At 43.9% G+C, this 16780-nt stretch overlaps 1 protein-coding gene across 4 annotated transcripts in view; it reads right to left on the bottom strand.

Annotated features, from left to right (window-relative positions):
• The window catches only part of tmem117 (transmembrane protein 117), a 398678-nt gene that overhangs the window by 281444 nt on the left and 100454 nt on the right, over nt 1-16780 (bottom strand). For all 4 annotated transcript variants that reach the window (XM_041216475.1, XM_041216476.1, XM_041216479.1 and 1 more), the window contains exon 3: nt 11481-11613. In XM_041216475.1, coding sequence (XP_041072409.1) covers nt 11481-11613 — 133 coding nt within the window. The remainder of the gene's footprint in view (nt 1-11480; nt 11614-16780) is intronic.

Genomic DNA, 16780 nt, shown 5'->3' with positions numbered 1-16780 from the left:
AAAGGTGTGAAAATGCTTTACGCTTACTTTTCATAGAAACGTAAAAACACAGAAACTAGGAGCAGCAGTAGGCCATTCAGCCCTTCAAGCCTGCTCCGCCATTCATTATTATCATGGCTGATTATCCAACTCAATAGCCTGCTCCTGCTTTCTCCCCAGAACCTTTGATCCCTTTCGCCCCAAGAGCTATATCTAATTCCTTCTTGAAAACATACAATGTTTTGGTCTCAACTACTTTCCACAGGCTCACTACTCTCTGGATGAAGAAATTTCTCCTCATCTCAGCCCTAAATGGTCTACCCCATATCCTCAGACTGTGACTCCTGGTTCTAGACTCCCCCTCCATCGGGAACATCCTTCCTGCATCTACCCTGTCTAGTCCTGTTAGAATTTTATAGGTTTCTATGAGATCCCCCCTCATTCTTCTGAACTCCAGCAAATATAATCCTAATCGACTCAATCTCTCCTCATATGTCAGTCCCGCCATCCCAGGAATCAGTCAGGTAAACCTTCGCTGCACTCCCTCTATAGCAAGTACATCCTTCCTCAGATAAGGAGACCAAAACTGCACACCATATTCCAGGTGTGATCTCACCAATGCCCTGTATAATTGCAGCAAGACATCCTTGTTCCTGTACTCGAATCCTCTGGCTATGAAGGCCAACATACCATTTGCCTTCTTTACCGCCTGCTGCACCTGTATGCTTACCTTCAGCGACTGGTGTACAAGGACACCCAGGTCTCATTGCACATTCCCCTCTCTCAATGTATAGTCATTCAGATAATAATCTGCCTTCCTGTTATCGCTACCAAAATGGATAACCTCACATTTATCCACATTATACTGCATCTGCCATGCATTTGCCCACTCACTCAGCTTGTCCAAATCACACTGAAGCATCTCTGTATCCTCCTCACAGCTCACCCTCCCACCCAGCTTTGTGTCATCTGCAAATTTGGAAATATTATATTTAGTTTGCTCATCTAAGTCATTAATATATATTATGAATAACTGGGGTCCCAGCACCGATCCCCGCGGTACCCCACTAGTCACTGCCTGCCATTCGGAAAAAGACCCGTTTATTCCTACTCTTTGTTTCCTGTCTGCCAACCAGTTTTCTATCCATCTCAATACACTACCCCCAATCCCATGCATTTTAATTTTACACGCTAATCTCTTTTGTGGGACTTTGTCAAAAGCCTTCTGAAAGTCCAAATAAACCACATATATCCACTGGCTTCCCCTCATCAACTCTACTAGTTACATCCTCAAAAAATTCCAGTAGATTTGTCAAGCATGATTTCCCTTTCATAAATCCATGCTGACTCTGTCCAATTCTGCCACTGTTTTCCATGTGCTCAGCCATTAAATCTTTTATAATGGACTCTAGAATTTTCCCCACTACTGACGTCAGGCTGACTGGTCTATAATTCCCTGTTTTCTCTCTACCTCCCTTTTTAAATAGTGGGGTTACATTAGCTACCCTCCAATCTGTAGGAACTGTTCCAGAGTCTATAGAATCTCGGAAGATGACCACCAATGCATCCGTTATTTCTAGGGCCACTTCCTTAAGTACTCTGGAATGTAGATTATCAGGCCCTGGGGATTTATCGGCCTTCAATCCCATCAATTTCCCCAACACCATTTCCCTACTAATACTGATTTCTTTCAGTTCCTCCCTCTCACTAAACCCTACATTCCCCAACATTTCTGGTATGTTATTTGTGTCCTCCTTTGTGAAGACAGAACTAAAGTATGTATTTAGTTGGTCAGCCATTTCTTTGTTCCCCATTATAAATTCCCCTGTTTCTGACTGTAAGGGACCTACATTTGTCTTCATCAATCTTTTTCTCTTCACATACCTGTAGAAACTTTTACCGTCAGTTTTTATGTTCCCTGCAAGCTTACTCTCATACTCTATTTTCTCCTTCTTAATCAATACCTTGGTCCTCCTTTGCTGAATTCTAAACTGCTCCCAATCCTCAGGTCTGTTGTTTTTTCTGGCCAATTTATATGCCTCTTCCTTGCATCTAATACTATCTCTAATTTCCTTGGTAAGCTATGGTTTGGCCACCTTTCCTGTTTTACTTTTGCGCCAGAGAGGAATAAACAATTGTTGCATTTCATCCATGCACTCTTTGAATGTTTGCCATTGCCTATCCACCGTCATCCCTTTAATTAACATTTCCCAATCCATCATAGCCAACGCGCGCCTCATACCATCGTAGTTTCCTTTATTAAGATTCAGGACCCGAGTCTCAGAATCAACTACGTTACTCTCCATCTTGATGAAGAATTCTATCATATTAGGGGCCTCACACAACTAGATTGCCAATTATTCCTTTCTCATTACAATACCCAATCGAGGATGGCCTGTTCTCTCATTGGTTCCTCAATGTGTTGGTCCAAAAAAACATCCCGTATACACTCCAGGAATTCCTCCTCTACGGTATTGTTACTAATTTGATTTGCCCAATCTATATGCATATTAAAGTCACCCATAATTACAGATGTTCCTTTATTACATGCATCTCTAGTTTCCTGTTTAATGCCATTCCCAACATCACCACTACAGTTTGGGGGTCTATATACAACCCCCACTAATGCTTTTTGCCCCTTAGTGTTTCTCAGCTCTATCCATACAGGTTCCACATCGTCAGACCTAATAACTTTCCTCACTATTGCGTTAATTTCCTCTTTAACCAGCGATGCAACTCCACAACCTTTTCCTTTTTGCCTGTCCTTCCTATATACTGAATACCCCTGGATGTTCAGTTCCCACCCCGGTCACTCTACAGCCATGTCCCCGTAACCCCGACTATATCATACATGTTTATATCTATTTGAGCGGTTAATTCATCCACTTTATTGCGAATGCTCCTTGCGTTAAGGCACAAAGCCTTAAGGCTTGTCTTTTTAACATTACTTGTACCGTTCCCACTATTTTTCACTGAGGCCCTGGTTGATTCTTGCCCTTGATTTCTCTGCCTATCACTTTTCTTATGCCCCTTTCTGTCTTTTGTTCTGGTCCTTGATTTCCCCCTCCTCTGACTCCTTGCATAGGTTCCCATCCCCCTGCCATTTTAGTTTAAACCCTCCCCAACCACTCTAGCAAATATTCCCCCTGGGACATCAGTCCCGGTCCTGGTCCAGGTGTAACCCGTCCAGTTTATACTGGTCCCACCTCCCCCAGAACTGGTCCCAATGCCCCAGGAATCTGATACCCTCCCTCTCACACCATCTCTTCAGCCACATATTCACCCGCTATACCCTGCTATTTCTACCCTGACTAGAACGTGGCACTGGTAGTAATCCTGAGATCACTACCTTTGAGGTCCTACTTTTCAACTTACGTCCTAACTCCCTATATTCTGCTTTTAGGATGGAGAGGGCTTTTAGAATGTTCCAGACTCTCAGCAGCCTTTCCATTTTATTCACAAACTCTCAAACCTGGAATCCTTTTAATGGGCTTCCAAAATGCCACGTCACCTGACAAAAACGGTGCGCGGGAGGAAATCCGATTTTCACACCCCCCCCCCCCCCAACCATTTAAAATGGGAACCCAACGTCACTGGGGGTGGGGGGGGTGGGGGAGCGGCGGATGTACAATTTTGCACATTAGACATTCCCAACCCGCAAAAAGGCCCGATGAAAATGGTGTCCGGTCAGGAAAGTGGAGGAAAACTGCATTTCCTCCAAGGAGGTAACTAAGGTCCAGATTTTGCAGCACCCCCCCGCCCCCCCCCCCCCCCACCCCCTGGGTCGGGGGCACAGAGGCGGACAAACTCCCAGCTCCGCGAAACCAACCTTTAAAAATGGCTGCCCGAACTTGCGATTTTCAAGCCTGGGAGGAGTTGTCTAGAACAGGGGTCAGGCAGGCCGCCCCGGAAGTAGTTAGGGGGTCAGAGGCAGGCCTAACACGGGTTGAACAACTTGGCCGCAGGTATAAGGCGGGCCTTCAGCAAGGCCCATTTGATAGGTTGGCCATCAATGGTGAAGTCCCTGTGCCTTGGAGGAGACATGATTGCCATGTCGGGTGAGTGTCATAGCTGTAAATATTATTAACTATCAGCCGGCCCTGGAGCAGATGGCTTCATGGGCTTTCCCTGTGGGAGAATTGTCGTTGTTGCTGCCTAATCAGAGTGTACTCTACTGAACCACTGAAACCACGGAGTGGAATCTCAAGACATAGTAGCCATGGAGGTGGCATCATCTAACTGCCGCTGCCGGGTACAGGTGTTTTGCAGTCATTTAGTTAGCTGCCAAAACTGAGAGGGCGAATGAAAGATGAAAAGTGCCATGCTCATTATCCCATCCACTTCTGGTGTCACAGGATGTGCTTTGTGCAGTGAGCAGGGGTATATGGAAGCCAGGAATGTTGCATGTTGGCCGGAATGGATGGTGTGCAAGTTCTTTCAAAGAGCAGTTGTTGCACAGTTATCACCTCTTCATGCGCAAGGTGCCTTATCTGCATGTGCGCTGCAACATACAACCCTATCAGCAAGCATTGGGTTTGAAGACTGACGTTGTGTCACTCTCCTCATTGTGGGCATGGTTTGATTTGGGCAATTTGGCAGCAGGGGCCCCTCATTTAGTCATTGGCATTCGTGTGAGGGAATCAGGTTGTGAATGACTTATTACCAAGTTTGTTTGCAATATAATGAGGCCCATGGCTTTGATGGTGAGGATCTCAGCCATATGAATGTGACTGAGTCCAACTCATTGATGTTTACTCTCTCCCTTGTGGGGGATGGGCAGTCTCTTGAGTAACTGTGGAGTTGATGTACAGGGTTCTTTAGGTAGAAGTATATTACCTGAGTCTGGCTGATGGCAATTGTGATATCGGAGGGCCCTATGAGAATCTATTTTGCACAAGGACCCCTCTGACATTGATCCTTTCCTGCATAGGGTCAGCCCTACCTACATGGCCATGCCTTCCAGCTGCTCTGCCACTGGTGCCTCCTCACCCTCACCCGTTTCCAGATCTTCCGAGTGAACAGGGGCTTCCTCTCCTCCTCCTCATCTTCCTCCTCCTCAGAGGCTGGAGCTCTGCCCATGGCATCATCATCATCGATTTTCAGGCTCCTCCGCTGCGCAATATTGTGCAGCATGCTGCACACCACTACTATTGTTGATACCTGGGGCATATTGCAGAACTCCACCTGAGTGGTCGAGGTACCTGAAGCCCATCTTTAAAATGCCAATTGCCCGCTTGATGGTACTCCCTGTGATGACCAGGCTGCTGTTGTAGTTGTGCTCTGCCTCCTTTGGTAGGTTCCTAAACAGGGTCATTATCCAAGTTCTCATTCCCTAGAAGCCAACACGGATCTGCTTTGGTGGTTGTAACAGCTGAGGGAGTTGGGAATTTCTTAATATAAAAGAGTCATGGCAACTGCCGGGGGACCTTGCACACACATGAAGGGAGACCTTGTGGGGGTCACAATCCACCTGGACATCGATTGAGTGGAAGGACTTCTGGTTGACAAAGGTGTCCGCATGTTGAGTTGGGGTATTTATGGGAACAGGGGTGTAATCAATAACACCCTGCACCTGAGGGCAGGCTGCTAATTGGGCAAAGGCCATGGTTCTCTGTGTCTGACATGCCAAATGTACAGGGAAATTAATGTGATCCCCCACACACAAGCAGTGATGTCGAGGGTTTCAGCCATATTAATGTGATTCAGACACACTCATTGATGTTTTAGGGCATTAGATATATCCTTAAAGCAGCTGTATACTGCTGACCAGGATCTGCCAGGCAGATCTCCTGATGAAGCCTGGAAAGATCCTGAGGCATAGAAAGGTGAAAGCAATGGTTGCCTTCACAGCCACTGGCAGGGCATCGGATTGTGGATCAAGTTGCTGCTGGACCATGCGTCCGTCACCACCTCACGGTTTAGCCTCTCCTTCGGCACTGGTTCTCTGTCATATTAAGTTAGGATGTCCTAGGTCTGTACACCCTTCCCACAGGGAAGTAGCTGGTTGTTCCCCCCTGCCCCCACCCCCCCCCTCCCCTTCCTCCCCCTCCTCCCTGGTGCGAGGGTAGCAGCCTCTCCCTCCTGACCTTCTGCCCTCCCCCTGGCCTCGGGCTGCTCACAGTGACTGGCTGCTGTGGCCTCTTTGTGCCAAGGGTGCCATACACATCCATTCATTCACAAGAAACGCTATGCGCCCTTCACCAGCACAAAGTTCTTCCTGGCACCTGGGTGCACGAGTCAGTGGGGGCAAAAACAATTGCCCTATGACACCAGGGCCAACCCCCCCCCAGGGCCCAACCCCCCCTCCCCACCAACCGCCCACCCCACCCCCACCTACTCCCTTAGGTTAGGACTGTTGGAACTTGTTTTCTGTCACTTCAGGGGCTGTGAATAAAGGGCTCCAAAGGGGTCCCCTGGCCATCCAAAGAAACGCACCAAGTTCAGACCTGCTCAAATCGGGTCTAATTTGCACACTTCAGGTTCCACTCTCCTGGGTTACCAAAATCCGACGAGACTGGGGGGTGCAGCTGATGATTCAAATGGCCAGCTGCCTCCCTCAAACGCGCATGTGCAAAACGCACCCTGCTCCCCATTCCCGTCCCGGCGAAAACAGGCTCTCTGTCATGGCGAAAATCTAGGCCTAAGTGTGCCCGTTTTGAAATGTGCCTCCACACCCAGACGAAAATTTGGCCCTGGAAATTGAATTGGCAGCTGGAAAGGAAACGTTAAACCAAATGTTTGACTACCACCTAGTGCTGATGTTTGGTATTGCAGGCAATGTACACAAGGTGGGGATGCAGCAAGAAAAATACAGGACGATCATTGCAACTGTTCTTTAACAAGTCTTCACCATTAATCCAGTAAACAAAAATCTCTGCGTAAATTTGCCACAAATGTTTCACCTTAAAATCAGAAGTTTGTGGGTTCAAATTGCGGAGACTTGAACATACAAATCAAGGCAGACGTTTGAGCTCAATACTGAGGGAGTGTTACACTGTCAGAGATCCCATCTTTTTAATGAGATATCGAAATGAAGTCCCATTTACCCTTTCAGGTGGACATAAAGGACCCCAAAGGTCTATTCAAAGAGGAATAGTCAAGTTCTCGCAGTGTTTATGATTAACATTTACCTTGCAAGCAGCATCATTTTTAAGATATAATAAATAGCACTGTTTTTATTCCAGGTCAACATTATGAAGGGTTTTGATAAAATACATAGGGAAAAACTGTTTCTAATAGCAGGAGGGTCAGTGTCTGGTCATTATTTCATTGCAGTTTGTGAGACATAGCTGTACACATATTTACTGCTGCATTTCACTATATTGTAAAGACTGTATTTTAAAAGTACCTCATAGGCTGTGAAACATTTGGTTTATTGTGAAGTCCTAAAAGGTGCTATATGAATGCAAGCTCTTTCTGTTTATATAGAAAAAAAATCAGGTCCAGGAAGGACATCAGAATTCACACCATGTGTTTTATATGCCATACTGATGTCAACCATGTACTACACACCCATCTCTGAACCTGATATTCTGCAGTAAAGAAACAGACTTTGCAATTAGCACTTTTTTCAAAAAAAAAGTGGACTAGGTCTTTGGGCACCTTAGTCTGAGCTAGCCAAGCGTTAGAAGAAGTGAATTAGTCACCAGCCAGTACTGACGGAAGGTCATCGACCTGAACAGTCATCATTGTGTTTCTCCCTCCACAGATGCTGCCTATTCAGCCGAACCACTTCCAGCAGTCCGGTTTTTATTCCAGGTCAACATTATGAAGGGTTTTGATAAAATACATAGGGGCAATCTGTTTCTAATAGCAGGAGGGTCAGTAACTAGAGGAGACATTAGTTGGCAAAAGAACCAGAGAGAAGATAAGGAGGAGGCTTTAAAAAAAAAGCAGTGAGTTGTTACGATCAGGAATGTACTCCCTGAAAGCAGGTTTAATAGTAACTTTCAAAAGGGAATTGGATAACTACTTGAAAAAGGAAAATTTTAAGGCTATGGAGAAAGGGCAAAGTGGGGTAGGATTCACTGGACAGTTCTTTCAAAGAGCCAGCACAGGACAAAGGGCTGAACAGCCTCCTTCTATGCTATAAAATTCTAGGTCAGAAATATTGGAAGTTCCTTAGTTTCTGATGACTCAACTGATGTTCTCAGGCATTCAACAGTCGTTATGTTGCTTGTGTTTTCAAACTCTGTTGCAGAGAATCCTGTGCTTGATGTTGGTATATCTGGATTTCACTTCCACTGCTGATGCAAGATGGCTCTATTTGCTTTTAGCTTCAGTGATCATTCAAATATCATGGGCTGAGTTTTATACTTTTTAAATGAACCAGTTCGAGAAAAAATAACACTCTTTCAAGATGTTAGCAGATGTTCAAGAATCAGGAGAAGTTCTGCAAACAAAATTGGGAATTTTGATGAGACTCTTAGATATAAAAATGCAGAGGCGGCTGGAATCTTTTCTGTTCTCTGAAGGCACAAAATTCACAAATAATGATGCTTATTATATTCTGACCCTCAAAGTTTTAGCAGAACTTAGACTCCAGGGCAGAACCATACAAATCCAGAACGAACATTTGTCACTACCTGCAAAAGAATCTTGACAAGCGGGCTCGAGGCTCCTCAGTTGCTGTCAGAGAAGTTGAACAGACCGTGGCCCTCAAGGCGTAAACAGAGAACCTTCATACTAGGTAATGATTTGTGTTTTTCCATCTCCATTGGTCTTGTCTGCCAAATTCAATGAGTATTTCACGTAATTACCCCCTTTTGATCTCATGGCAAAGACAAGAAAAAGCTAGAATGTGAGCTCCATATCTATTGGGCCATCCCTGATTTAAGCAAAGAGGACATTACATAGATAGAATTTACAGCATTATGACAGTCTATTTGGCCCAATTGGCCTATGCTGGCGTTAATGCTCCATGCGAACCAGCATCCGCCATACTTCGTATAACTCTATCAGCATATCCTTCTATTCCTTTCCCTTCATGTACATGTCAAACTTCCCTGTAAATGCTCCCATTCTATTCACCTCAACTACTCCATGTGAGATAGCAAGTTTCAGATTCTAACCGCTCCTTGGGTAAAGGAGCACCTACTGAATTCCCTATTGGATTTATTGGAGACGATCTTATGCTTATGATTCTAAGGCACACAAGTGGAAACAATTTCTCCACCTATCTAATCAAACACTTTCGTAATTTTGTTAGGACACCCCCTCAGACTTTCCCTTTCCTGAGGAAAGAGCCCTAGCCTCTTTGCCTTTTCTTATCTTTATAATCTCACAGTTCTAGCATCGTCCTTGTGAATCTTTTTTGCACCTTCTGCCGTGCCTCTGTATCCTTTTGAAAAATGGGCCACACGCCCTTTTCAGCTATGCAATAATTGTTTTTCCAGTGAACGTTCTTAATGTACTTTAATTATGGCTTATATTAAAAATGCAAGCGTTGCTTACATCTTAAAAGCCAGCTTTTATGAATCCCAATAATTCTAAAATTTGAAAGTGCTTCTATTCTCAGAATTTCCACCAAGTGTTTAATTCTGAAGGGGAGGCATTGAACTCAGACTCAAGTTTCTTAACAGCGCAGGCTAAGGGTGATACAAATATCACGTTAAGAATAGATGTTTTTCTGTCGCAGCCTTGCGCCCCCAACTGAGGACCCAAGGACTGATCGAAAGTGGGCCTTGAGCCTCATGCATGTGGACGACCAGCACCTATCGCGCCACTAGAAGCAGCTCACCCACATTGAAGGATCCAATCTGGGCCACTTGCGCCAGGCAAGAGCTGGGGACGGAGGAAAGGGGAATGAGAGAGGGACAATTGGGCTTGGTCAGAGGACCTCAGGAATATCGTGGAGCACTCTAGCTCTTGTGGGCTCCACACAAACTTTTTTTTAAAAAAAAGAAAAGCACACTTTATCACGGCGGCTGTTTGTAAGGCTGCATCGACTGCATGAAAACCAGAGCAGGCAGGCCCAGGGCAGCCAACAGGCAGAAACTTAACACCTGTTTTTTTTTTTGGTGGCCCTCAGGAACGCCTGAAAAAAAATTGCCTCACCTTGGGGTCAAATCCATTCCAGGTAGTTTTGAGGTGCAGGACGTAACCCTGCCTCCCCACCACCACACCAAAACTGGTCCTTTTCGCCTCTATTTCCTACCCAGATCCAATTTATACCCCTTTTCAGTTCAATTTAGTCCACTACACATACCCCTTATTTTTTTTTTAAATGATTCTTCCATAGGATACGGGCAGCGCTGGCAAGGCCAGGATTTATTGCCCATTCCTAAGTACCCTTAAGAAAGTGGTGGTGGGTCGCCTTCCTGGACCACTGAAGTTCTTGTTTTGTAGGTACATCCACAGTGCTGTTAGAGAAAGATTTCCAGGATTTTGACCCAGCGATGATGAAGGAACGGCGATATACTTCCAAATTATGGATGCTGTGCAACTTGGAGGGGTATCTTGGAGGTGGCAGTGTATCTGTGCCTGCTGCTGTTGTCCTTCTAGGCGAGAGAGGTTTTGGAAGGTCCTGTTGGTGATTTGCATCTTGCTAGACAGCACACACTGCTGGCCAGAATGCGGCAATGTGGGAGGGAGTGAATGTTTAAAACGTTGGTTGATTTAAAGTAAGGTTTGCTGCTCGATAATGATGCTTAACAATCCACTCAGATGAGCAACCTTTTAACAACAATCATGCTACAATAGTTTTTTATCCTTATAAAGTCTAAAAGCAGATCAAAGTAATAGCAGTACAATTGTTAAAGATGCAATGTCCCCCTCACTCTGGTGGGCTGTGTTTGTTATTATGATCAGGGGTATCAGTTGTTTTATATCTATGTTCAGTGTAGTGTTTCAGAATCACTGAAGGCAGTTAGATACAACTACAGTTCAATAATCCCTCTATGCCCTATAAAATATACCAAAAGCATTCATCACAATCTTAAGTTGTCACTTTATGATTTACGAAAAAGCGAAATCATAAGCATCAGGCTGGAAAATCCAAACAAGTAATTTGTTTATGTTAAATGGTTTATATACTGCAGTTTAGACTGATTTTGATTAATTGTGGCAGAAAAAGCTGTCTGCTTTAAACTAAAAAGTGGAGGTTTTGGGGTTGCTGGAGAGGAATGTTAAGATTCTCCATTATAATCTATTTTCAGTTATCTATTTCTTTCTTGTACGCAAGGACAAACCAAAGTTCTTGTTAAAAAGGTTGAAGTTGGCTATGAAAATCAAAATGGAAAACGCAAGCAGGTAGCTGCTTTATATTATGGGAGGTTTCCCCATTTCCATTTTTGTACTGTTGCTGCCATTTTCAACCCTGATGTCCAGTGCTTCCTCTGCAATTTGCAGTAAGAGGCGTTTTTGTTCCAGTCTAAATATAGGTTTGCATCAGCTAGGGAGCTCACTACTGCTGTGGTGTTCTGTTTAGTGCTAATCCAGCATTGAAGGTAATTTGAGTTCACTATGGGTGATTGAATCAAATATAAAACTGCCAAACTTACCTCATATTTCCACCAATTAAGAGGCACAGGTTGTAAATATGAGAGAAGATGAACAGGAAGAGAATAGTGGAAAAAAGCATCACCATCCAGGAGCCATGATCTTTTCGGAACATATTTAGTCGAAGTAACTGACCTAGTGCAAGAAAAATTTAAGGCAAACTTACTTCATTTCAATGCAAGAAATTTCTTCCTTTAAACATACACTATGGTGATCTGCCTCTTTTTTTTTAAATAAGCTTACTTCTTACATAAATTCTCCCACAATCAATAACATCACAAAACCATAAGCTCAGAAAAGTAGGAGCAAAATGGATGTCAATTAAAAATAATTTTAGACACATCAGGAAGAACGTCTTTATTCAAAAAGAGCTAGCTGTTTAGAATAATTTGTTATTTGAGTGTAGCAGACCCACAAACATGAGTGCAATGTAGAGAGAGATGAGCTTTGGAAAGTTGCATCATCTTTTCTCACCTTGACAGGTCTTCTAATTTTAATTACATAATGTTAAACAGCGCAACAGCTTCAGAATCGTATAATGATAAGTGCAGGAGGCGGTCATTCAGCCCATCAAGCCTGTTCCAGCTCTGAAACCAATTAGTCCCACTTCCCTGCTTTCTTCATAGCCCTGTAACTTTTTCCGCTTCAAATGCTTGTCTAATTTGTAAGAAAAGCAATTATGAAGGTTGCCTGTAGAAAATGGCCTTCTGTTGACTATCGTCAACCTTCACTTAAAGGCTGCTTAAATCTTGTAATAATAGCGTGTCCTCAAAATGTCCATGTCATGAGCCTTCAAATTGTTATGTCGTCTTTAGAGTAGGATGGCTTGGTAAGCATTATTTTCTGTATCTAACCTTGTTGTGGAATGTCTAAGCTACATCAGGTCAGTGCTAGATTGAGACTGTGAAATTAATTGACGTACGGAGTCAAAGGAGGTTCAAGGTCCTGTAAAAGAACTGAAAATGTACAAGTCAAGACTGTGATTGGAAATGTTAGGACGTTTGTTGGTGCGCAATTGGACTGCTCAAGTGTTACCACGAGGTCATTCGAGATCGATCATCTCGAAACCTTGTCAAAGCCAAATTGTGTCTCAACATCTTATTGTGCTTCAATATCTTTATACCTTAAATGAAGGAAACTCAAAAATGTAGGATACAATGGGAAAGATAGTAAGAGACCTCAGACCTCAGGAGGAAATAGATGGACTGGTGAAATGGGTAGACACAAGACAGATGAAATTCAACACTCATGAGTGTGAAGTGATTCCTTTTGAAGAATGAGAAGAGACGATATAAACAAAACGGTATAATTTCAAAGGGATGCAGGAGCAGGGAGACCTGAGGGTGCACAAATACGTTATTGAAGGCAGCAGGATAAGCTGAGACGGCTAGTAAAAGGATGTACAGGATCCTTGGCTTTATAAATAGATGCACTGAAGTACAAAAGCAGGAAAGTTACACCAAGGGAAGAATTTTCCTCCAGTCGGGGGGGGACGTTCAGGAACGGGTGCGTGCTGGTGCGCCACCACCATTTTACATGGGAGGGCCAATTAAGGCCCACCCAGTGTGATGTCCGCCAGGCCCCCCGCCCCCCCCGCCTCCTCCCCCGCCCCCCACCCCATCCCCCCCACCCCCCCCACCCCCATGCACCGACCTCAATATCCTACCCTAAGCGTTTATGAAATATTGATTAACAAAATCATAATACAGTGTAACATAGGTACCTTCTAGCCTCTGTTTGGAGATCAATATCTTAAACAAATTATTTTATACGCCACTTTCGAAACTATTTTTTGAATCTGCTTCTACTATCCTGTCAAGTATCGTACTCCAGATCATAACTTGCTATGTAAAAGATGTTTCCACATAAAACCTCTGGTTCGTCTACCAATCTCATTAAATCTGTGTCCCCTGGCTATCTTCCTTTCTGCCACTGAAAGCAGTCTCTCCTTACTTACTCTATCAAAATCCTACGAGATTTTGAACAACTCTATCAAATCTCCCCTTAACCTTTTCTGCTAAAGGGAAAACGTCCCCATTTTCTCCAGTCTCTCGACATAACTGACGTATTTCATTCTTGGTACCTTTCTCGTAAATCTCATCTGCAACCTCTCCACAGCCTTGACTTCCTTCCTAAAGTGTGGTGCCCAAAATTGGCCAAAATACTCAAGCTGAAGCCTAACCATTATAGAGATTTAGCATAACTTGCTTGCTTTTGTACTGCACGCCTCTATTTATAAAGTCAGGAATTGTAAGGTCATAAGATCTTCAGAGCAGGATTCGGCCCATCTAGCTTGCTCCACCATTCAATACAATCATGGCTGATCTGATTGTGGCCTTAATTCCACTCTCCTGCCTGCCCCTTTAAATCTTGACTTGCTTGTACATCAAAAATCTGTCCAGCTCAGCCTTGAAAATATTCAATGACCCAACCTCCACTGCTCTCTGTGGAAATGAATTCCAAAAACTAACAACCCACAGAGAACAAATTCTTCCTCATCTCCATCTTAAATGGGAGATCCCTTATTTTTAAACTGTGGCCCCTAGTTCTAGATTCCCCCATGAAGGAAAGCATCCTCTCAGCATTTACCCTGTCAAGTGCCCTCAGATTCTTACATGTTTCAATGAGATCACCTCTCATTCTTCTAAACTCCAGTGAGTCAAGGCCCAGCCTGAGCAAACTTTCCTCATAAGGAAATCCCTTCATCCCAGGAATCAGTCCAGTGAACCTTCTCTGAACTGCTTCCAATGTATGTATATCCCTCCTTAAGGAAGAAGACCAAGGGCAGGATTTTATACGCCAGTGAGCGGGGGTGAGGCCTGCTCGCCGACATGTAAAATGACATGCAGTGACATCGGGCGGAACTCCCAACATCACCGTGCCCCATTTAAATTTTCAGGTAGGCGGGGGTGCAGCAAAATCATCTGCATGCCCACCAACCTATCAATGGCCAACTGAGGCCACTGACAGAGTCAATTAAGTCATTAAAGGACCTGCCCGTCCAACCTTAAGGTTTCATGTAGGTTTTAAAAAATTTTAAGAAAGCTTTTGTAAAAATTATGGACATGTCCCAACTCACGTGACAGTGTCACATGAGGGGACATCTTAGGGAAATTTTATTTTTCTATGTTTAGCTTTTTGACATTTAGAGACGATCTCCCTGAGGCTGCACTTAGCCTCAGGGAGATGAGTGCGTTCTATCGTGAGCATGCGTGAAAGAGCTCACTCTCGATTTTGGGACTCCCCCTACCCCCTGTGCCCACACAGGGAGCGCATAGCACTTCTGTGCACATGTCACGCTGGGTGGGCCTTAATTGACCCGCCCACGTAAAATGGCACCACACCCCCAATCGGGGGCGCCAATCAGAGGCGCGCCTGTGCGCACCCACCTTTCAACTTCACCCCCAACGGGGGGAAAATCCCGCCCCAAAACTGTACACAGTATTCTACCCTTGGTCTCGCCAATGCCCTTCACAGTTGTAGCAAGACTTCCCTATTTTTATATTCCATCCCTCTTGCAATAAAGGTCAACATTCCATTTGCCTTCCTAGTCACTTGCTGTCGCTGCATTCTAATTTTTTGTGATTTCTATACAAAGACACCCAAATCCCTCTGTACTGCAGCATTCTTCAGTCTCTCTTCATTTTAATAATATTCTGCTTTTCAATTTTTCCTGCCAAAGTGAACAAACTCACATTTCCCCACACTCTCCTCCTTCTGTCAAATTTTTTGTCCACTCACTTAGCCTTACATCCCTTTGCAGACTCTTTGTATCCTCCTCGCAATTTGATTTTCTACCTATCTTTGTATCATCAGCAAATTTGGCTACAATAATTGAGGCCCCAGCACTGATCCCTGTGGCACTCCACTAGTTACAGTCTACCAACCATGAAAACAGCCCATTTATCCCAACTCTCTGTTTCTTGTCAGCTTACAAATCCTCTATCCATGCTAATTTTTCTCACCTCCAACACCATGACCTCTTTATCTTATGTAGTACCTTACTTTGTTTCATTCATTCATGGCACATAAGTGTCTCTGGCTAGGCCAGCATTTATAACCCATCCCTAATTGCCCTTGTTCATGGTATATTTAAGAGCCAACCACATTGCTGTGGGCCAGACTAGGTAAGGACAGCAGATTCCATCCTTAAAGGGCATTAGTGAGCCAGATGGGTTTTTACAACAATTAGCAATGGATTTCATTTTTTATTGAATTTAAATTTCACCATCTGCCGTGGTGGGATTCATACCCAGATCCCCAGGACATTACCGTGGGTCTCTGGAATACCAGTCCAGTGACAATACCACTGTGCCATCACCTCCCCTATAGCTTTACCAAAAGACTATTGGAAACCCTGTACACTACATCTACTGATACTCCTTTACCTGCCCTGTTTGCTACATCCTTAAAGAACTCTAATAAATTTGTCAAACATGATTTCTCTTTTTCAAAACCGTGTCTGCTTGATTGTATTACAGTTTTCTAAATGCCCTGCTATTGCTTCCTTAATGGATTTGAGCATAATAGAATCTCATAGGTCTGCTTAACAGCCTTCTCAATTTATCCTCTCACCTTCAAATACTTAATAAACCCCCAAGATCTCTATTTCTACAACCCTTTAAAATTGTACCATTTAGCTTATATTGTCACTCCTCATTATTCCTATCAAAATGGATCACTTCACATTTCTGTGCATTAAATTTCATGAGCCTTGTGTCTGCCATTGAACCAGTATGTCTATGTCCTCTTAGGGCCTATTACTATACTTCATTTGTTTATTACATTGCAGAGTTTCATGTCATCTGCGAGCTTTGAAATTATGCCCTGTACACCTAAGTCCTGATTGTTAATATATATCAAAAGAGCAAAGGTGCCAACATCAGCCACTAGGGACACCACTGCACACTTCCCTCCAGTCTGAAAAACAATTGTTCAGCACTATTATCTGTGTTCTATCCCTTAACCAATTTCATATCCATGCAGCCACTGTCTCTTTATTCCTAGCTACTAATATGTGGCACTTTATCAAACATCTTTCGAAAGTCAACATATACAAGCCACTTTAATTAAGTTTTAAAAACAATATATAGAAGCAAACAGCTGAGGGCAGAATTTAATGCTCTCTCCGGACATGCATTAGGAAGGAGGGGGACCATATAATTGGGTGGGGAGGTGTGGAGTGGAGACTGTCACCTTCCCAACTCCCCCATATTTAGTCAAGGGTTGAGGATGGCTTTCCCAATCCAGAGGTCAACTGAAATCCATAAGTGCCCATTTAGTTTACAGATAGTTTACAGAA

The sequence above is a fragment of the Carcharodon carcharias genome, chromosome 21 (assembly GCF_017639515.1).
Source record: "Carcharodon carcharias isolate sCarCar2 chromosome 21, sCarCar2.pri, whole genome shotgun sequence".
Taxonomy (NCBI): domain Eukaryota; kingdom Metazoa; phylum Chordata; class Chondrichthyes; order Lamniformes; family Lamnidae; genus Carcharodon; species Carcharodon carcharias.
Note: the sequence above shows the minus strand (reverse complement) of the source record. Positions and strands in the feature narration are given on the sequence as shown.